At 38.1% G+C, this 22,777-nt stretch overlaps 2 protein-coding genes across 2 annotated transcripts in view; one reads left to right on the top strand and one right to left on the bottom strand.

Annotated features, from left to right (window-relative positions):
* PAIP2 (poly(A) binding protein interacting protein 2) lies at nucleotides 1-20,654 on the top strand. Its single transcript, XM_082652572.1, has 4 exons — nucleotides 1-140; nucleotides 15,627-15,790; nucleotides 17,179-17,358; nucleotides 19,653-20,654. The coding sequence occupies exons 2-4, from the start codon at nucleotides 15,653-15,655 to the stop codon at nucleotides 19,707-19,709; spliced, it is 375 nt and encodes a 124-aa protein (XP_082508698.1). The 5' UTR covers nucleotides 1-140; nucleotides 15,627-15,652; the 3' UTR covers nucleotides 19,710-20,654.
* Nucleotides 17,365-22,777, bottom strand: part of SLC23A1 (solute carrier family 23 member 1) — a 15,020-nt gene continuing 9,607 nt past the window's right edge. The window contains exons 15-16 of the mRNA XM_082652570.1: nucleotides 22,336-22,602; nucleotides 17,365-19,138 (exon numbers count right to left, since the gene is read on the bottom strand). Of these exons, the coding sequence (XP_082508696.1) occupies nucleotides 22,355-22,602 (248 nt within the window). The 3' untranslated portion in view covers nucleotides 17,365-19,138; nucleotides 22,336-22,354. The remainder of the gene's footprint in view (nucleotides 19,139-22,335; nucleotides 22,603-22,777) is intronic.

The following is a 22,777-nucleotide window of genomic DNA, read 5'->3' on the forward strand; positions in this document are numbered from 1 at the left end:
TCCGGGCTGGGGTGTTTGTTTGGACTGGAGAAGGGAGGCGGCGGGCGAAGCGCGCGTCGAGCGGGGTAGCGGCGCTGCCTGTGGAGATCCGCGGAGGCCGACCGGATTCGTTGGCTGCCGTCCCCGCTGCCGTGCACTGGGTGAGGGGTTCTCTCGGGCGGAGCGGCGAGAAGGGTGCGGCGGCCCGGCGGTGGAGGGGCAGCACCTCGGCGACGGCTGAGGGGCCTAGAGGGTCCCCTGGGTTGTTGGCTACCAAGCCTGTATGGCCCCCATTGTTCCTTGCCTCTTCCAGCCGAGTCTGAGGGATGATCTTGGACCGACTTAGTCTCTTTCTTCTCTGAGAAATGGCCGTCGCTTTTTTCTCATTGTCATTATTATGGTTTGGATCTCGCAGCTCTCTCTCCGGGTCCTCGGTGGCGCGCGAGGGTTGCTGGGATAGCACTTTCTCGCGTGCTCCCCCTCCAATCGCTTCACCCACCCTCCGATACCCTTTTCCCCTGCCCCCCACTGCCGCCTCGGCAACAAAGCTCATTGTTTCTCCCCACTTTACGCCTGCGCGTCGCCACGCGCAGCCCCTACTTGCTGCGCTTGCGCGTTCCTCCAGAAGCTTGGGTGGGGGAAGAGAAAGGGGCGGAGGGACTGGCGGGCTGGCGATAGTCCTAGGGGAGCATTCTGTAACCGTCCATGAGCCTGTACCTTTCTGATGATCCCCTTTCTCCGGTTTCTTCGCCTTCCCCTGACCCTTATTTTTAGTTACATTGTATTCCGTGCTCGGGATAGGAGGGCCTTTGGCGTACTGGCAGCTCCTACTCCAGGACTGTTTTGAACCAGATGAACCCATCCAATTCACATTCTTTTGATTTTGGTTATCTCACTTTTTAATTTCTACTACTGTGCTTATTCTCTCCCACCATCAAAAATATATGGCTTCTGGTAAAGTTGTTTGTTTCAAAACATTTGTTGAAGCAGTCAGCAATGGTATTCTCTAGTAACTGCAAAAGGTGGCCTTTTCTGCTTCCTTTTGTTGTCTTATTTTCCCTGATTTTGCAACCCCATCATCTTACAGAAACCGCAAACTCTAGAAAGAATTTGGATTCCAGTATGCCGTGGGATGAGGTCTAACAGCTGACAGCTTTTGACATTTCAACAGAAGACAGATTCCCATTTTGCATGTGCTGGTTAATCTTGTTAACCTGATAGCATAATTTGTCACAATTTGCCTTTGAGCAGTTGGTCGGGTGTTGGTTTGCCTTTGAAATTTCGTGGGCTGCAGGTTATGTTTGCAAATAAGGGTCTCGGGGTTTTTAATGAGATTCCTAGTGTTTGCTGTTTTGTGCTTCTGTTTCTGGTTTGTGAGAGGATATTTGGGGCAAATTAGTCTGTTTATATTACAGAACTTAATTGTGAACTTGAACAGAGCTTAATTTTTTCTCACAAATAAGTGTCTATGATAAAAAGATAGGTAACCCCCCCCCCAAAAAGTATAGCCTCCTTATCTGTTTCTTTCAGGGATGGGAGCTAAGTGAGTTTCATATTTATTATTAACCTGTGAAATAGGCAGGGTAAGTTTTTTTTTTAATACAAATTTTAAAATATTTATTTATTTTTGGCTGTGTTGGGTCTTCGTTGCTGTGCGCGGGCTTTCTCTAGTTGCCACGAGTGGAGGCTACTCTTTGTTGTGCTGTGCAGGCTTCAGTAGTTATGGCATGTGGGCTCAGTAGTTGTGGCTCACGGGCTTAGTTGCTTCGCAACATGTGGATTCTTCCCGGACCAGGGCTTGAATCCCTGTCCCCTTCATTGGCAGGCGGATTCTTAACCACTGTGCCACCAGGGAAGCCCTAGGCAGAGTAAGTTTTATCCTGCCCATTTGGAAATCAGGAAAATAGAAACTTGAGAGATTATTTTATTAGGCACATATTTCCATAGCACTTAGTAATGCCAGGCATTGTTCGAAGTACTTTTACAAGTCTTTAATCTTTCATGTCTGTAGGCAGTAAGTACTACTGTAAAATGAAGATTATAAATGAGAAATGTGAAGTAACTTGCCCAGTGTTACATAGCTAATAAAAGCTGGAATTCAAATCCAAATACTCCAGAGATTATGTGCTCTTAACCACTATAGTGTGTTGCCTGGGATTTAGTAGTATATCCAAGGTACTCTAGGTGGTTAGTGGCATATCTGGGACTTGAATCAATGCAAGGTTAAAGTTGTCCAAGTTGTCATCTTTGTGATCTGGATCACCCTGTTGCACAGATGCATTAATAGTTTGTATATGTTACAGCCTGAGGTTCAGTTCCAATAACTCAATCTTTTTTCTTAATGTCTTCATCGTTTAGAGTGGTGCTGTCCAGTAAGATAGCTACTAAGCACATGTCTGTTGAGCACCTGAAATGTAGCAAGTGCAACTGAAGAACTAAAATTTTAATTGTATTGAATTAAAATTAAATTTAAATAGCCACATGTACCTGCTGGCTACCACATTGGATAGTGTGGGTTTATTTGAATTGCCTTTGCTTTTTATTTTTTGTATCAGTTTTTATAAATAAGGATGGTATTTCTGATGTGCTTTGAGCTTTTATCAGCAGTGTTGAGCCATCCTTACTCTGACCTGATCACCCTGGTTACACTACAGTTGAGATTAGGGTTATACTCTCTGGGACTTTTCTGTGACATTGTTTCACTCCTACAGATGTTTGGACCTATTATTTTTATTTATACAAATTTATATTTGCTCTAAGTGTTTAATAATACTATTATGTGCCAGGCTGTCTGCCTAGGTACAGATGGGGAACCTGAAACACAGAGAGGTTAAATAACTTGCCCATCGTCACATGGCTAGAAAGGTAGCCTTGTTCCAGAGCCCCTTTTTTGTTTTTTTAATTTTATTTTTATTTGTTTATTTTTGGTTGCGTTGGATCTTCGTTGTTGCGCGCGGGCTTTCTCTAGTTGCAGTGAGAGGGGACTACTCTTCCATTGTGGTGCGCAGGCTTCTCATTGCAGTGGCTTCTCTTGTTGCAGAGCACAGGCTCTAGGTACGCAGGTGCAGTAGTTGTGGCACACAGGCTCTAGACCGCAGGCTCAGTAGTTGTGGCGCACGGGCTTAGTTGCTCCGCGGCATGTGGTATCTTCCTGGACCAGGGATTGAACCTGTGTCCCCTGCATTGGCAGGTGGATTGTTAACTACTGCACCAGCAGGGAAATCCCAGAGCCCATGCTTTTAATCGTTCCTTTATACTGCCAAACATTAAAGCAAAATATTCAGCGCTGCTCACAGACTTCTGAATTAAATACAGAGGCTGATGCAGAAATTTCTTTATCTTCTCTAATTAAAATACATACGTATACAATATATATGTGTACAAATAAGGTTAAGGAGTCTACTGTAGTTCAAAGTAGAGTCCAGTGGAATAAGAAATGGTGTTATGTCTGTCTGGTCAGTTTTTTTATTTTGGGGGGTTTTGGGTTTTTTTGGCCGTGCCACGGCTTGTGGGATCTTAGTTCCCTGACCAGGGATCAAACCCAGGCCCCCAGCAGTGGAACCCCGGAAGCCTAACCACTGGATCACCAGGGAATTCCCTGTGGAGTCAGTTTAATGAAAGAAGCGGAAAGAGAATCCTGTTTGAATTTTAATGAGAATTTTTTTTGAAGAGTTAATGTTTTTATTTTTTTATTACAGTTTTATTGAGATATAATTGAAATATAGCACTGTATAAGTTTAAGGTATACAGCATAATGATTTGATTTACATGTATCATGAAGTGTTTAATGAGAATTCTTAAGAAAGTAGGGGGAGACTTTCTAAAACTTAAAAGATTTCCATATTTTAAAATTTTGTAGGGACTATGAAAGGATGGACACTGCTGGAAACCAGTATGTGTAAGAGGCATTTCAGAAGGGAACAAAGAGCTGAAGTAAAGAGTTTGTAGATTTAAAGTGCCAGGCATCAGAAAAAACAGCTCTCACCTAACCAGAATCTGGCAAAATCTCTGAATTTAGGTGTTAGGCTCTCATATCAGGCGTGATGTAAACAGCATGTTTACAAAAGAAAGAAAATTCATTTTCTACAATAGTGAAAGTTGGAATATTCGTAGGTTATTGATAGAAAGGACAAGTCTAAATCTGTCCCACTTAATATTACTGTTCAAATATGAAAGCAAAAGACAGTTTCAGACATGAAGTAGCTTAGAAATTTATATCCTCAGGTAACCTTTTGAAGAAATATTAAGGCAAAATAAAGGTGTCAAGTTAGCGGAAGATGATTATATATATATATCATATATATATATGATTATATATATATAAGGGAATACCTAATAGTGTAGATCTAACAGTGCTAAATTATTTCTACAAAACTCAGGATATGGGGTGGGGAGAGGAAGTGGGTAAGTAAAATCATCCTAAAGGTCTTGCTTTGTCTGGGAGCAGGGATTGGGTTGGATATATTGAAGAAGATAAAGCATTCTAAATGTCTTGAGTTGGTTTGAGGGTGTATAGAGTATTTTTTTAATTGATAGGAAACTGTTCAAACTAATTTCACAATAGATATAAGTCAAATCATTGTGCTGTACACCTTAAACTTCTACAGTGCTGTATGTCAGTTATATCTCAAAACTGGGGGGAAAAAACCAACTGAAATTCCACAGTAGTTTGTAAGTTATAGAAAATAAATCAAGTATTTTTTTTTAATCTGCTTAAAATAGTAAAGTAAACATTACAGGAATAGAATGTAAAAAGAAGCTATAAGAAAGCTAAATATGAAGTTACGATGAAAGACAATACCAAGCATCAGTTACAAAAATGTTAATTCCCTGTGAGACAGATCCTCAGACTGGGTCAAGTAATCTAGCTGTTATAGTACAGGACTTGAATATATTGCTTTCAGAATTTAACAGGTAAAGTTTAAAAAAAAGAAAGAAAAAAAAGATCAGCCTAATATATATGCATCATTTTTTTATGTAAGAAATAGAAATCACAACAACAAGGTCCTAGTGTATAGCACAGGGAACTATATTCAATATATGTGAAACCATAATGGAAAAGAATGTAAAAAAAGAATGTGTATGTGTATAACTGAGTCACTTTGCTGTACAGCAGAGATTGGTACAACATTGTAAATCAACTATACTTCAATTTTTAAAATTCACAGAAAACAAAAGAAATGGAAGTTACACATTTTTCTCTTTAGGCCCAAGGAACATTTTGCAAAAATCATTAGTTGCCTGCAAACAAAACTGTAATAAATTCCCAAAAGTGAAGGTTTTCTGGCTGCATTTTATAACATAATAAAACTAGAAATCAGGCATCAAAAGGTAACCAAAAGAACCTTAACCACTTGGAAATTAAGAACATTCTTCTGAATAATCTCTGGCTTATTATAAATTAAATAATTTGTAGTTACCTAAAGTTGGTTAACTGTATTCTATATTAAAATTTCTAGGGAAAATTCATAGATATAAAATTTTTGTGAAAGCTTGAAAATAAACATTTGTCAACTTGAAAAACAAAGAGCAACAAATTGAAGTTATGTAAAAAGGAAGGGAAAAATAATGTGAGAAAAGTAAAATTAATAAAATAAACAAAAAATAAGTAGAAAAGATCAATAAAACCAAAAGCAAGAGTTTTGTTTATTAAAGTTGAATTTTTAAATAGGTAATCCATTCCCAAAAAAAGATATAAAAAATATCCTTAGCCATCTAGTTCTCCTCCCTGTAGGTAACCAGTATTCTCAGTTTTGTTTTTAGCAGCTCTTACTGACCTATAGTTCACATACCATGCAATTCATCCATTTGAAGTGTATAGTAGAGTAGTTTTTAATATATTGCCAGAGTTGTGCATCGATCACCACAGTCAATTTTAGAACATTTTCATTACCCCAAAAAGAAATCTTGTTCCCATCACCTGTCATACAATATGTGTTCCTTGGTGACTAGCTTCTTTCATTTAGGATATTTTCAGTATTCATCCATTTATCAAGTGGTGGACCTTTGGGTTTTATCCACTTTTTGGCTATTAAGAATAATATTTCTATGAACATTTGTGTGTATAAGTTTTTATGTAGACATATTTGTTTTTCTCTTGGGTATATACTTAGGAGTGGAATTGCTGAGTTATAAGGTAATTCTGTGTTTAATCTTTTGGGGAACTGCCAGACTGTTTTCCAGAGCAGCTGCACCATTTTAACATTCCCACTGGCAGTGAATGAGCATTCCATTTCTCCACATTTTCACTAATATAAAGTGGTATCTCGTGGTTTTGATTTGCATTTTCCCTGAAGGTTAAGGATGTTGAGCATCTTTTCATGTGTTTATTGGCCTTTGGAGAACTGTCTATTCAGATCCTTTGCGCATTTTTAAATTGGTTGTTTTGGGGACTTCCCTGGCGGTCCAGTGGTTAAGACTTCACCTTCCAATGGTGGGGGGGGGGGCGGGGGGGCGAGTGCGAGTTCGATCCCTGGTTAGGGAGCTAAGATCCCACATGCCTCCCGGCCAAAAAACCAAAACATAGAACAGAAGCGATATTGTAACAAATTCAATAAAGACTTTAAAAAATGGTCCACCTCAAAAAAAATCTTAAATTGGTTGGTTGTCCTTTTATTATTGAGTTGTAATAGTTCTTTATATATTCTAGATATAGTTCCCTTATCAGATACAATTTCCTTCTCAGTTTGTTTTCTGTCTTTCTAGAGATTCTATGCATTTGCAAATTGTGAACACACACCTTTTTTTTATATATATGAAGAGTTTATTACACTTGCTGTTCTGCAAATTGCAAAGTTGGAATTTTTTTTTCCTACGATAGATCCCTGGTAGGCCTAATCGAGGAAAAGAGGAACGTAGTCAAATTAGCTATGAAATAGGAGAAATTAGATAGTTTCTATTATAACAAAATTGAAATTATGGAGAAATAAAATTTTAGTGAAATAAAAATGACCATAGTTAACCAGAGAGGTAGAAAACCTGAATAGACGAATCAAAACAAAAAAAACAAAATTAAAGATTGTTAATAATGTACTAGTTTAAAAAGTACCAAGCTCTTATAATTTTTGATTCATTTGTCTTCAGGGATCCCATAATTCTTGTTATTCAAATGATTCCTTAATATAACGATGGGAAGTTTCTAGTTCATTTGTTTGAAAACTATTTTCTGTAGAGTTCTAGCAATCTGGGTTTGCAGTTATTTTCTTTCAGTGTGGTCTTTTGCTTTTCATTATTGTTGAAAAGCAGCTGGTTTTTCTCATTCTTTTTTGAAAATAATGTCTTTTTGGGTTTTAGAATTCTCTTTGATATTCTGCAGTTTGATATATCTTGCTTTTTATTTATCTTACTTTGAGATTCTTGGGCTCCTTAAACATGTTGGTTGATTGCTTTCATCAAATATGCAATATTCAGATCCTGCCTCTGCCCTATGTTTCTTCTTTTCTTCTTCAGGAATTCGATAGTTGTCACTCTGCCCTCTATATTGTTTGAACCCTCTTTTGTATGTTCTGTCTTTTTATCTTTTTGCTGTTTTCTGGATACTTTCTTTTGTTTTTCAATTCTGTTGTATCTAATCTGCTGCAAGACTTATTACATTTTTGTTTATGTTGTGATTTCTGTATATCTAGAAGTTTTATTTGGCTCTTTTCCAAATCTACTATGCACTTTTTATATTTTGCTGCTTTCTGAAGATATTTTCAAGCTTGATACGTAATGATCATTTTTGTCATCTGCCACATGGGTCTCATTATGCTTTCTATAAATTGCACTGATTCTTGCGTGTTGTATCTTGCTTTTTCCTTCTGGATTTAGTTATCTTTCATTTTGAACTCTTCTTTGGCCTTGAAAAATCATTTTTGGAGGTCCTTAAGTCCTAGCATGAAGATGCCTTCCTCCCAAGGAGTTTTACATTTGCTTTTGCCAGGCACTGGCACTAGAGACACTACCAAGTCAGGACAACTTCATACTCATTACATGACTTGGGATGTTCTGGACCTCCCAGGTGATGAATTTATTCCTCCTATCCACAGGAGGACCAACCACAGTCACAGTGTCTGTGTTCCTTTCCACCTTTTCCTTTTGATTTGCTTGGTGGGGAGTGGGAGTTGCTTTTGGTTCACCCTTACCCTGAGCCTATAGCCCTTTAGGGTCCCAGCTTAGAGTGGGGAGGATCTTCTCTTCAGTTTTCCACCTTGACCTTTATGCCTTTTGCCCCATGAAGCATCCAAGGTCAACCCAAAGAAGGCTAATGGGCAAAAGTCCTCAGTGCAAAGGCAGCTTCAGTGTTTAAAAGTTCCACTTTGCTCTCTGAATTCCCACTTTACTTACTCTTCAACACTTGAGTGCTTTTAAGTGTTTCTTTAAGACTATGGCATCCAACACTTTCAGTTTGCAATGGGAAGACTGGTCCAAATAATCTAGCCCACCATTATTGGTAAAAAGAAGTCCTGATTCATTTATTTTATTTATTTATTTATTTTTTGCGGTACGCGGGCCTCTCACTGTTGTGGCCTCTCCCGTTGCGGAGCACAGGCTCCGGACGCGCAGGCTCAGCGGCCATGGCTCACGGGCCCAGCCGCTCCGCGGCATGTGGGATCTTCCCGGACCAGGGCACGAACCCGTGTCCCCTGCATCGGCAGGCGGACTCTCAACCACTGCGCCACCAGGGAAGCCCTAAGCTGCAAATTTTTAATAAAATTCCAGTCAGACTCCTATGGAAAAATTATTCTAAAGTTCGTATGAAGAATAAAAGTGCAAGATTTCCCCCCCAAAGAAAGTTGAGACGGGAGTTGTGCTACTGCGTATTTAAACTTACTGAAAGGCTCCTGTAATCAGAAGAGTAAAATACTGTGCTGAAATATTTGAGGATGAAAGGTCATAATGTCTGCAACTTATCAGATGGTTAAGCAAAAAAAATTGTACAGAGAAAACAACTGTGGCAAAATGTTAACAGTTGATGAATCTAGATGAAAGGTACAAATGTTTATTGTACTATTATTATGACTTTTCTGTAAGTTTAAAATTCTTTAAAATAAAAGTTGGAGATAAAACAGTATACATACAATACACTGTCATGCAACAAAGAATCTAGAAACCGTGTAAGTGGGAATTTGATTATGATAAACATCAGGAACAAGCTTTCATTAAATAATGAATGATGTGTTCATATGGAAAAGTATAGATCTTTCACATCATACTCAAAGAAATGCTCACACGAGTTAAAGATCTAAATGTAAAAAAAAGAAACTATAAAAATACTGAGAGAAAATAAAGGAAATATAACCTCAAGGTAGGAAAAGACTTATTACTAAGCAAGATAAGCATATCCCAGGAGCTGTAGAGGAAAACAGATTCTTTTTAAGCCCATCTGTTTGCAAAAGTAAAATGCTATGTTGCTTATGTAGAGAACTGTTGAGGATGCAGAGAAATGGGAGCACTCAGTGTATTATAGGAATGTACATTACCATAATATTTTTGGCAAATAATCTGTCTTCTCTTAAAGCTATAAGTGCACACGGCCTTTGACCCAGTTATTCCCACTTACCAGAATGTATCCCACAGAAAGCTCAGATAGAAAAGGATATGTGTACAAGGGTGATCAAAGCAGGATTGTTTGTAATGAAAAAACTGGAAAAGTAAATGCATCAAAGGGGGAATTGTTGAGTAATTGGTGCTGTATCAATTAAAAAGTAAAGTGGGGGGCTTCTCTGGTGGCGCGGTGGTTGAGAGTCCGCCTGCCGATGCAGGGGACACGGGTTCGTGCCCCGGTCCGGGAAGATCCCGCATGCCGTGGAGCGGCTGGGCCCGTGAGCCATGACCGCTGAGCCTGCGTGTCCGGAGCCTGTGCTCCGCAACGGGAGAGGCCACAGCAGTGAGAGGCCCGCATACCGCAAAAAAAAAAAAAAAAAAAAAAAAAGTAAAGTGTATTTCTACATGTTGACTAGTAAGTATATTTCATGTAATATATTTAGCATGATTCTGTAAAATATATAAATCCTTTATGTGTGTTTCTGTAAGCAAAGAGATATGAAAGGACACATACTAAGCTGTTAACATTGATTACCTCTGAGTAGGATTGGAGATCAAAAGGAAAAAACTTAAATACACTTAGGACCTGTTTTGTACATTTAACTTCTTTTTTTGGCTGTGTTGGGTCTTCGTTGTTGTGTGCGGGCTTTCTCTAGTTGTGGCGAGCGGGGGCTCCTCTTCGTTGCGGTGCACGGCTTATTGTCGTGGCTTCTCTTGTTGCGGAGCATGGGCTCTAGGCACGCAGGCTCTAGAGCACAGGTTTAGTTGCTCCGCGGCATGTGGGATCCTCCTGGGCCAGGGCTCAAACCCGTGTCCCCTGAATTGGCAGGCAGATTCTTAACCACTGAGCCACCAGGGAAGCCCTAACCTTTTTTTTTAAGTAGGGTGTACTTTGTATATGTACATTTCTTTCACTTTAATGCTTCTTTTTTCAACAAGATGTCCTAACTATGTACAAAATTTTTTAAATGATTATTGAAAACACTGTAAGATGATACATTGCTGTTTTACTATTTTGTAATTTTTGTTTAGGAAAATCTTAACTATATGTAGTCTAACAACTACTAGATATTTTATATTAGTAATTTAATATAGCGTGTTCTGAGTTAGTATTACTATGTTATTTTAAAAATCCTTTTATGAGAGTAAGGCTAAAAAATTATTTGAATTACATTTTCTGATAATTTTAGGATTTTAAAGCATAATAAACATTTGAAGTAAATATGAACATTAAAAAATTGTGGGGAAATTACTGGCTTTCTCAGTTCATTTCTGCCAGTTTTAAAGTGGTTTGGATTGAAGCATGAACAAAGATAAGATAGCAACAGATTGGTATGGTTTAATTACCAGATTTTTTTTTTAACTGTATTTGTCGAGTTATTATCTACATTGTGCCCTCAGACATCACTCAAGCAAATTAGGTGCTTCTGTTGTATTTCTAGTAGTTCCTCTTTTAGTTTTGGTTGGTTTTGCTCTAGAGAAAAACTTTTTCTCAGCCACAAGAGACTAATATATATAGATTTGAGTTCATTGACTCTTGGAGTCTTGAAGCTGCTTCTTTGGGGCTGCCTCTGAATGGGATGATGATACACCCCAGCAATACACCTTTCACTGTATATTTTTTTGGTGGTTTTCCTAGTGGTTACCCTGGGAATTACAACTAACATCTTAGTTTGTAACAAGTATGAACTAATAACAATTTAGTTTCATATAGAGAAAAAGAGTTATAAAGCAAAACATTATTAGTGACTTTTGTATTTACCTATGTAGTTACCATTGTTTATTTCTTTGGATGAATTCAAGTTAATGCTAGTATTCTTTTGTTTCAACGTGAAGGACTCACTTTAGGTTTTCCTATAGGACAGGTCTATTGGTGATGAATAAGCTCTCACTTTTTTACTTATCTGGGAATGTCTTAGTCTTTTTTTTTAGTCACTTTGTATATGTTTTCCTACTGCCTTCTGGCCTGTGGTTTCTGATGTGAAATCAGCTATTAATCTTATTTTGAAGATGCTCTCTTTGACTTTCAATAACTTGATTACAGTGTGTCTCGGTGTGGATTGCTTTGAGTTTATCCTGCTTGGAGTTTGTTGAGCTTCTTGGATGTGTAGACTAACATAGATTTCATCAAGTTGGAGGAGTTTGGGGCCATTATTTCTTCAAATACTCTTTCTCTTCTCCTTCTGGGACTCCCATTATGCATATGTTGGTACATGTAGCAGTGTCCTACTGGTCTCTGAGGTTCTGTTCATTTTTCTTCATTATTTTCTCTTTCTGTTTCTCAGGCTGAATAATCTCAGTTGACTTACCAAGTTTGCTTATTCTTTCCCTGCTCAAATCTGCTATAAACCCTCAAGTAGAATTTTCATTTATTGTACTTTTCATCTCCAGAATTTCTGCTTGGCTTCTTTTTATAATTTGTCTCTATTGACATTTGCTATTTGATGGTGATATTTGCTATTTTTATGGTTTCCTTTAGTTCTTTGTACGTGGTTTCCTTTGGCTCTCTGGACATTTAAAACACCTGATTTAAAAGTCTTTGCCTAATAAGCCTAATGTCTGGGCTTCCTCAGGGACATTTCCTATTAATTTCTTTTTTTCCTGTTTATAGGCCATACTATTTTATTTTTTTGCATGCCTTATAATTTTTGTTGAAAACTGAACATTGTGACTATTATATGGCAACTCTGGAAATCATATTCTCCCCTCTCCCCAGGGTGGTTGTTCTGCTTGTTCTGTTATTTGTTTAGTGACCTTTCTGAAATAATTTTGTAAAAGCTTGTATTATTTTTTGTGTGGCCATTGAAGTCTGTCCCATTAGCTTAGTTGTCAGCTAGTTCTTTTCTTTTTTTAAAAATTTATTTATTTTTAATTAATTTAGTTTTGGCTGCATTGGGTCTTTGTTGCTGCACGCAGGCTTTCTCTAGTTGCAGCGAGCAGGGGCTATTCTTCATTGCGGTGCGCAGGCTTCTCATTGCAGTGGCTTCTCTTGTTGTGGAGCACAGGCTCTAGGTGTGCAGGCTTCAGTAGTTGTGGCTTGCAGGCTTTAGAGCACAGGCTCAGTAGTTGTGGTGCACGGCTTAGTTGCTCCGCGGCAAGTGGGATCTTCCCGGACCAGGGATCAAACCCGTGTCCCCTGCATTTGCAGGCATATTCTTAACCACTGTGCCACCAGGGAAGTCCCAGCTAGTTATTTTCAAGAGATGTCCTTTAATACCCCTAAGCAAAAAATAAAACTCTCCCAGTCTTGGCAGATGGGTTTTTGTGTATGCCGAGGTACACCTTTAACACTTGGGCAGTTTACAGCTCTTTCTTAACCTTCGTTTTATGTGCAGAGCCTGACGCCTGAAAAGTGTAGGGCCTTGTTAGTTGTTTTCTGAGCGTGCTGTCAGCACTGGGCATGCCCATGGCCTTTTAGGTTTCCCAGAATATGCAGGAGCTTTTCAAAGCCTTTATTCCCAAAGCATCTCCTTCACCAGCCTTTCCTCCAAGGCTTTTTGCCCCAACTGTTGTTCTTTGCAGGCATTGGCTACTACACTTGCCTTTAACTGCTTTTGACAAATGCCAATTTAAAATTGTAAATTTTATGGTATTTGAACTATATACTCAATTTTTTAAAATAGCAAAACACACGACACAATCTAAAGAGTGTGGTCTAAGAAGGATCAAGAACAGGTCATAGAAGAAAATTTAAAATCTGATACAATACCTTATATTAGAACACCTTGTACTCAGTAATTGTAGGTCTGTCAGCGTTCTGAAAGTAAATGATCCTTACCCCTCTGGCTTTTCACTTGGCTAACTGTATCAGAAATCTGGTCAGCAGTTGTTCCTTCCTCAGCTATCTTAAGGTTTAAGGTTAGTGCCCAGGCTCCAGTTGATTTTTACTGGTTCCAATTATGATTTGTTTCCCAAATATTACTTGACAGCGAAATTTCATTTACTGTCCTTCATAGACTCTTTCACTGGGATCTATACCAAAGCCACGGGTTGTTTGATGAGGTGATAATCGGCAAAAAGCTGACCTAGAGACATGTCAAATGCAGGGATTGGGCCCTTTAGGCTAAGCACTGTTTATATTTTATTTGTTACTGGTTGGCATCAAACAAGCAGGGAGGGAGTCCCTTGAGATTCTCAGACTATAGAATTTGCTGATGCAGATTTTTCATTGTTTCATTGTTATGCTCGTGAAATGTATGGAGAACACTTTTTTCTTTTAAAAAAACTGCGTTTATATATAGATAATACTTTAGTCACCAGAAGCACATTCAAACACAAGTTAGTAGTATTTCTAGTACATGTCTCACACGTATAATTGCTACTTAACTATTCAATTCTACTTGAATATCCTGTACTCTGTGCTAAACATGATTTTTATTTGCTGTTTTTAACTAAAGATATAAGTCACTTATTAATATTGTGGTCTTCTGAAACGTAGGATTTAATGGGCACGAGTTGGGATAGGACACATGTTGGGAAAATAATAATGTAAAGCTGTTATAAATTGGGGTGTCTTTGAATATAGTTTAATGATCAGTTCATATGCAGAGTAAACAAAGTTCCATCCAGTTGCAAAGCAGAATTGACCCCCTGCTTTTCATAATATTTGAGTCTAATCTAAAATGTAATTTGTTTAAAGATGAGCATATAAATGTTTGGTAGCCTTGACATATAAGAATGAGTAATTTTCTAAAAAAAAAAAAGTAATCTTTAGAGGAACTGATTGCTCTCTAGTCGAAACTTGTTATCAAAATAAGGGGGTTTATTTAATCCAAGATTAATGATAAATAAAAATATCAAAGATATCCATCATCTGTTTTCTGTCATGTCTGCTTTCACAGTGCTACACTTTCTTAACCCACATCATGTTTTCTTTCTACCCACAGCCTAGCCCATAAATTTCAGTCTGTCTCTGCCTTTCTTTCATATACATACAACAATGAATAAGTAAGGCAGAAGTTCTCAGTAATTTTTAATTCAGGACTTCCTAACAAACAATTGAAAATGCTACCACCATGATGACTGTTCTCATTCGTATTCAGTCTTGGGGGAAATGCATATGTGTGCCAGGATAGGACCCCCTACCACAGCTTAGAGACTAAATTCATGTTATATGAACAGCTATAAGTTTTATTATCCTTAGGTTTTCCTAAGGATAAGTACATAAAATGAATGTAAAGGGCCAGGCAACATACCTAGAGCAAGTCTTTCCCTGAACCTTACCCAAAGAAAAAAAGTATTTCCAGTAGAAGATTTTAGTTTTAGTATTTTACTTGATTATAAGTTTAAGAAGGCCTGAAGAAGTTTTTTTTTTTTTTTAACTCTATTAGGTATGCTATTTCCTTCCTTTGGCACAAGTCACACTAATGTTTGGATTTATGTACAAGTGACTCTTGCTTTATGTAAACCCATTTTTTAGCAATTTTAGAGTCAGTGAATTGGTAGACTATTGTAGAATCTGAAACTTTATGCTTCGAACTTTTAGCCTGCAACATATCAGCTAGGTTAGATCATGTTATCACCTGTTGAGTAGAGTATAAGAAACCACATCTACTGTATGAGATTAGATGCCTGATACTTACTGTGCAGTGGGAAAATCCAGACATGGAGGAACTCAACATGGACCCAAAGATAAAGCAAATAGAGAATGGGCTATGAAGTCGAGAGAGCCAGAGCTGTACCTTGCGACTAAGGAAATAGGAGTTATTAAAAGTTTGTTAGTTTTCACTTCCAGTCTCTGGGCTTTTTAATAACAATTTTAAAAAGTAGAATTTGCTTTTCATAAAGTCTCTTGATGACTTAAGTCTTCCAAACCATGCTTGTTTTATAAAGCACAGAATATCCAATTTAAAAAAAATTGGATGGTTTGGGGATTCCATTTAAGCAATTGATTGCCTTTGTTTACTGTTATTAGAAAACATTAGATGAATCTAGGCTATTCTCAGCTATTTCTTAAACATTAAAATCATTTAGGAGGAAAAGCTTTCCAATTGCTGTGTTTATCATGTGCATTAATATATCATGTACATCTAATACCTAATCATGATGGCTGGTAATAATAGATGCTCACTAAGAACTGAAAGAATGACTGACTAGATTAACTGTATTGTTCTTCCTTTAAGGTTAAAGACTATATCTAACACCAACCATGAAAGATCCAAGTCGCAGCAGTACTAGCCCAAGCATCATCAATGAAGATGTGATTATTAACGGTCATTCTCATGAAGATGACAATCCATTTGCAGAGTACATGTGGATGGAAAATGAAGAGGAATTCAACAGACAAGTTAGTTTTGTGTATAAACATGCTCTTTTATTGTAGCCTATGACAGCTGTCATATAATATAAATGTACTTTTCCCTGAAATGCATTTTTCACCTGGTCCCTTATATATGAAATACATGGATTTATGTGCTACCACTCCTATTTTAGTTGGATGCTGATACTACCAGGTTTAACTGCTCATTGAAATAACCTAAGGAGCTTTTTTCGGGGTCCCACCCAGAGATTCTGATTCAGAAGGATTTAGGGTGGAGCCTGGGAAACGTGTTTTTTAAAAGCTCCCAGGTGGTTCCAGTGAGCAATTAGGTTTGGAAACCACTACCTTACACCAGTCAGATTGTTCTACTGCAGTGAAAGTCAAGAGAGCTGGAATCAGGAGCAAATAGGCACAGGTACTGGGGTACAGATTGTACTGTTTTTCATGTAAGGTTCTCATTCTGATCAGCCTCAAAATCTGACACCACTGTTTTTTTTTAGAGAACTCTCATATATTGATAGATGTCTTTTATTCCCATATTTCTGGTACCTGTTTCTACCTTTCATCTAGTTTCTCTCTGATCCTGGCTTTGATAATTAGTAGCCAGCTTGATTTCACCATATCCAGTTATATATATTCAAGAGTAAAGCAATGTAGTCTTATTTCAGTGAGAATGTTTAGCTGCTGACCCTACCCTCCAAATAATTTTATTTATTTATTTATTTTAAATTTTGGCTGTGTTGGGTCTTCGTTGCTGCATGAGGGCTTTTTCTAGTTGCGGTGAGCGGGGGCTACTCTTTGTTGCGGTGCGCGGGCTTCTCGTTGAGGTGACTTCTCCTGTTGCGGAGCACGGGCTCTAGGTGTGCGGATGTCAGTAGTTGTGGTGCGAGGGCTCAGTGGTTGTGGCTCACATGCTCTAGAGTGCAGGCTTAGTAGTTGTGGCACACAGGCTTAGTTGCTCCGTGGCACGTGGGATCTTCCCGGACCAGGGCTCAAACCCATGTCCCCTGCATTGGCAGGTGGATTCTTAACCACTGTGCCACCAGGGAAGTCCTACCCAAAGATTTTTTTTCCAGTCATTTTTGAGTGGGTTTAGGGTTTGTATAGTTTTAGAAGTATCACAGGTAATTCTGATACACATTCCTCCATGAGAACACTTCTTTGTTACTTCTTCCCCGCCACCCTCAGTGGAAAAAAAAGAATATTCTGCTGTGACAAGTAAAGACATAGCAAAACCCTAAACAGATCTTTCCAGGTCTTATGGAAAAGATTTTTTTTTCCTTAGCACAGAAGCAAAGGAGGAAGGTATGACATTATGTTTTTAAATGGTTTAGTTCAAGATTCTTTAAGCCTTTTCTAGTGATTTCATCTTACCAAGTATGCTATAAATTACCCTTTATTTATTATAAATCCAGATAGAAGAGGAGTTATGGGAAGAAGAATTTATTGAACGCTGTTTCCAAGAAATGCTGGAAGAAGAGGAGGAACATGAGTGGTTTATTCCAGCTCGAGATCTCCCACAAACTATGGACCAAATCCAAGACCAATTTAATGACCTTGTTATCAGTGATGGCTCTTCCCTGGAAGATCTTGTGGTAAAGAGTTATTTTTTCATTTTTTTAAAACCTAGCTCATCTCTCCCATAAGTGGAAAAGCTAGCAACCATCTGTTTAAGAAGAGTTCTACATCTCTTCCCCTTCAGAAATTCTGCTGCTTCTTACTATGGAAGCAGAGGCCTCCTGGTCTTACTTATGATAAGGAGTGACTTCTGGCAACACTCTGGAGGTAGCCTGAGACTACTAACAGACTTCTTGCCACTGCTTTTAGATAATGATAACTATGTTGCCCTAGGAAATGTCTTAAAGCATTAATTCAAAAGGGAGTACACAGGATGTTCATGTGACTTGCCTATGCAAAAGTAGCTTGATGGAGAGGTTTTGCTCTTTAATTGTCTTAAATATTTGGTGAAATTACAAATTTTTTCTGAAAGATAAAATTTGAGGTTTTTTTTCCTGACCCAGGATTTTCATTGAGTTACCCCTAACTCCATTTGGAACTATGATAAGGACTTTTACATGCTCTTGGCAGAAAAGGAACACAAATCTTTTTATATTTTTAGTTATTCTCAGTGTCTCATTGCTGATAGTTTATTTGTAGTGAAAAGTTTTTTCACGAATTTTGATAACTAAGCATCAGTACTAGAGTAAAACCTAATGATTCGTTTGCTAAAATTAAGATAAAATAATTTAAAGTCAGAATGTTAAATTTTCTTTCCATATGGACAGTCTGTCTAGTTGCTTCTACAAGATGGTTCTCTGGAATTTACCCCTAGACTCTGAAGTAATTTTTGCAGTTGTCTTCTGTTCACTGTGCAGTGATTTCCTAACCTGGCTGTACGTCATAATTACCTATGAAGCATTACAAAAATTTTCTCAGCAACATCCCAGACCTGCAGAATCAGTCATCTAGGCATGTTAATTTTTTAAAAGCACTCCCAGAGGATACCGCCAGCCCGCCCTATCAGGCATTTGGAAACCATTTTTCTAAAGGGCTGTATAGAGAACACTGAAATTTACTTGTGGTATAGCTTTTGTTGCAGTAAATGACACTAACCCAATTAAGCAGATACATGATCTGAATAGTCTGTTGGGATATGCTTGCTTATGGCTACACATTAGGCACTCCACAAATAATCCTGGTTGCTCTGCGGAGGGAAGCCCTTTGCTGGGCATAATGTATAACTTTAACTGGACCCAGCATCTTTTCATTGTCTAGAAACTGGTTTGTTTGACTCAAGTCCATTTGAGGTTAATTCCTTCTCATTCTTTTGTAGCTGCCAAAAGATTGGACATTCAGGAACACTGCTTTTTAAATTTAAACCTCAGACTTTTAAAGTTTAGATATATTTCCCTTGAGAGAAGGGAATGGTTGTATATAAATTATGAAACTTAAATTATTGCTCCAACATGTTGTTTAATATGCTTTGGTCTTGAAGTAAGTGATATTGGGGGCTCAGATTCAATCTGAAATCCTGCCAGCATGCCTACCATTTCAGGCCCTGGAATCGTCCTGGTTTCTTTTTTTCTTGATCAACTTGCATTCAGAGATGTGGTAGAGGAAAATTTCCAGCCATTCCCTATATGCTGACACATCTGCTTAGGAAAGTAAAGATTTAGAAATACAAAATAATGGTGGTACAAGTCTCTCACGCTCTTAGAGGCTTTGGCCCAGTCTTCCCCTAACTGATGCAAAAATGAAGTCCCAGAGAGTGACTTATCCAGGCCTATATAAGAAGTTAGTTAGCAGAGCTGGGATTCCAACTTAGGTCTTCTGACTCCCCATGCAGTTTTCTTTTCCTCTTATATACCATGCTACCTGTGGGAATTAGAATACAGCAGTTGTAGAAAGAGAACTTCATATTTTCAAGGAGCATCATAAAGTAAAATTAATCTGTAAATCATTCCCCAATCAATCACTTTTATCATCATTTCAACACTTGTTTAGTATTTTTGCATATTATGAAACTGTTTAAATAGCAAGTCAAGTATCATAGTTAAATGAACAGAATTCCGTGTTCTGAGACACTCCTTTAGTTGATGTGAAGTTAGTGAGTTTCTGATTACACTTAAGCAAATTTAATTTCAATTTCTACTTTCTCTTTAGAAAGTTGATAAAATTTGGTATAATATACGTAGCTTACATCTGGTTCCTCCTTTCCCTGCTGTGGATTTTATTTTTTTTTTACTTAAGTTTGACCTTACAATCTGAATTCTTGCCTTTGTCTTATATTTTTGGAAGATGTTTTTGCATGTGGATCTGGGTTGAATGCTTCTGAGTATCTGAAGCTTATCTGTTAATGAACTTGCTTTTTTATGTACTTATTTTCCAGATCAAGAGCAATCTGAATCCAAATGCAAAGGAGTTTGTTCCTGGGGTGAAGTACTGAAATATTTGAGTAGACGGGGCCCTCTTTTGGTGGATGTAGCACAATTTCCACACTGTGAAGGCAGTATTAGAAGACTTAATTGTAAAAGCTCTCTCTTGTCACTGTGTTACACTTATGCATTGCCAAAGTTTTGTTAGTCTTGCATGCTTAATAAAAGTGCTGAGACTGTTATTAAGTAACAAGCTGTCAAACATTTACTGAAAATAGAATTGGCCCCATGGCTTGATGTGAAGACAGTGAGGAAAGAAGCACCAGTCAAGTTGTGTCAAAGCACCAAATTAAATGACCTCTAAATCTTAGTGAATTGTCCTTTTTGAGACTAAACTGGTCCCTTAAGGTTAACTGATACTTGTTAATGTCTAAATTTTTTTAAATGAGTAAATTTAAGTTCTAGTAGTTAATTTCTCAGTTCAGACTTAAATTTGCATTTGTCCCCATCAGAAAGAATCTCCTTTTTCTGATGAAGGCTTGTTAATTAATTTGAAATAATTTTTTATAAACAAGTATGTCTTAGGTTCACTACCTTAGTAACCAAAGTCCTGGCTTTTATGGTATGTTATCATGTAAGAAATATTGAATTCTCCTAATGTTACATCTGAGAAAGTATGTGATTTGAGAACTACATCCTCTTCTAAGGAGTCATTGCATCAAAGCTATACCTGTGTAAAGTCTAACATTTGACCAACCCATAATCCAATTGAACAAAGAAATTGTAACCTGTGATTTGAGTGGTGCTTTTCCTTGCTTTGTTAACTATCACTACAATAGTCTGCAGCACAACTTTTCTTTTAACAAAGCTAGAACAGTTTTGGCTTCTTAAACTTCTTATTTGGGTAGGTTAAGCTGCCATACGTGTTCAGTGTGAATAGTGTTTAAGTTGAAAATATTGTAAAAAAATTATATTTTTTCAAAAATATTTAAAAAAATAAATAATAGTAGAACTGAGCAGATGGTTGTGTTTATTGGTGCTGGAATACAGACTCTCCAGTGGTGATACTTCATTCAGCGTGGGCTCAGTCCCTCAGGACAGCCCTGCTGGCAAGATTTGCTGAGAGAGCAGGCTTTATTATTATATTCCATAGTGTCGAGTATGTTGTTATATAAGTGTCTGTCCAAAATACAGCAGTAAAATAAATCCCATAGTCCCTTCCGTAGCCCACCTTGATCACCTCAGGCTGCAGTGTCAAGGCAATTAAATATATCCATGTTAAGAAACTTTCTGGCTGGCCAGCATAATGGTAACCTTACTGTAGTCTAACCTTCATTGAGTTTTGCCCTTCACAAACCATTGCTGTTCTGATTGGACTGGTTTGCTATTTTGATTCACCTGGACCTTCCCCTTTTTCACCCTCACAAGCTAATTAATAATAGGTTTATGGCTAATATTTATTTGGGATAGGCTGTCAAACCAACTGGCAATTTCCTGGTTCCACATACAATTCTGCCCCACGGCCCTACTCAGTCGTTGATAATGTCCTCTGTGTTCTTCTTGAGCTTGGAGGGCTCAAGATTAAGAAGGCCATCTAGTCAGTTCTGGGTCACATTCTTCCTAGGGTCCTTTGGTGTGCGTACCTGTGCCTGGTGTTTTTTAATAGCTACCTTACTAAGCTAATAAACAGGTTTTTTTAAGATGCTGAAGCAGACGATCCTGCTTGGCTTTCATTCTTTTTGGAGCCATAATACCACCAGTCCCCTCTGTACTCTAACAGCTCAGTACCACAAGTGGCACAGCAGGCTGCCAAGTATGAGGGTTACAGATCACTTCTCTGAGCCTGGACAGGGGCAAATGAGTTCATTTCCACATACTGCGGAATTATCATCATGCAGTATAATTAGAGGTTATAAACTTGAATTAGAGAGGCATTGTAACCTAATGTTTAAGAGCAAAGACTAGCCTATCTCAGGATTGTGTGATTAGTTAATACACATCAAGTACTTAAGACAATCCCTGGTACATAGAAAGTTCTATTTAAGTGACTTATTACAATTAAGGAGTTATCTAAGCTAAGCTCTCACTTTGTTGGAACTTGTCTGAGGCAATGTGCACATTAAAACCACTTTGATTTTTTTTTAAGGGCTTGAAACACATTATTACCCCATCTGGGCCTATGTGGCATAGTTTTAGGGTAACTGAAGTCATTCTGTTTCGTAGGGGTTTTATCTTATTACAACTATTTAAACAAGGCACCTTATGTGAGAGGATTTTTCCTATTCTTATGCTATGTCAGTTACTTCTCAACCTTTTCTATGTCATAAAGTGTAATTTATCATACTGGAGTGTAAGGATGAGGCTGCCTGTAGCTAGAGTTTATGGCTCATGGGCTCCAGTTGACCCAGTATCAGCCCAGATAACCAAAGGCCAAAGGGATCAATACTTCAGTATACTTGTAACCTCCTACAAGGTTACTGGCCCACACCTGTTGGGAAGTTCCACTGTCACTATAAAATGGCTAAGGAGTTCCACATATGTATATTGACTTTTTACCCAGTATGCCTTCTGATTGAAAATATTCAAATAGGTCACAGAAATGGAAACTGAGTACTTTGTTTTCTCTTTGGTTAAAGCATAAGAATGTTGTGATTTTTCAACCCTCCCACAAAAGCCATAGACTAACAGACATCCTACCTTTCCTGGGCGCAGTTTTTCAGATCTTGGTGCACACAGACCCAGTTTCTGTATTTTGTGGGGTATCTTCTGGAACTGGAAGCTGGTCTTTTGACCTTGAAGAAAATCCTTTGAAGACTGGGCAGATAGGAATGTATTTCAGAAAGGCAATTCTTTTTACCATGCTCATCCCGATGGGAAAGTCATAGCTCTTCAGGCTGGTAGACATCTCACTGTTGGCATGGGCCCCAGCTTTCCACTGTATCAGACCTCGTTCCTCTGGGCTTCCTGGAAGAGGACAGTGGGGTCACTTACCAGAGCCAGCAATGCTCTGCTACCTCCCCTTCCCATAACCTAGCCATAAGGTAGACTTCTGGAGTTGTCTTGATTCTCAATTCTCTGGTCCTGAAAAGTTGAATCTGTGATATCTCAGCTCTTAACTTGGCTAGAGCTCTAGGGAACC

This window comes from Grampus griseus (assembly GCF_964374135.1).
Source record: "Grampus griseus genome assembly, chromosome: 3".
NCBI classification, from domain to species: Eukaryota; Metazoa; Chordata; class Mammalia; order Artiodactyla; family Delphinidae; genus Grampus; species Grampus griseus.

Bases quoted from the DNA above. Each gene is read 5' to 3' on its own strand.
- PAIP2 (XM_082652572.1), top strand. From the start codon at position 15,653: ATGAAAGATCCAAGTCGCAGCAGTACTAGCCCAAGCATCATCAATGAA. The intron at 15,791-17,178 runs GTTAGTTTTGTG...TTATAAATCCAG, and splicing joins AAGAGGAATTCAACAGACAA to ATAGAAGAGGAGTTATGGGA. The intron at 17,359-19,652 runs GTAAAGAGTTAT...CTTATTTTCCAG, and splicing joins CTTCCCTGGAAGATCTTGTG to ATCAAGAGCAATCTGAATCC.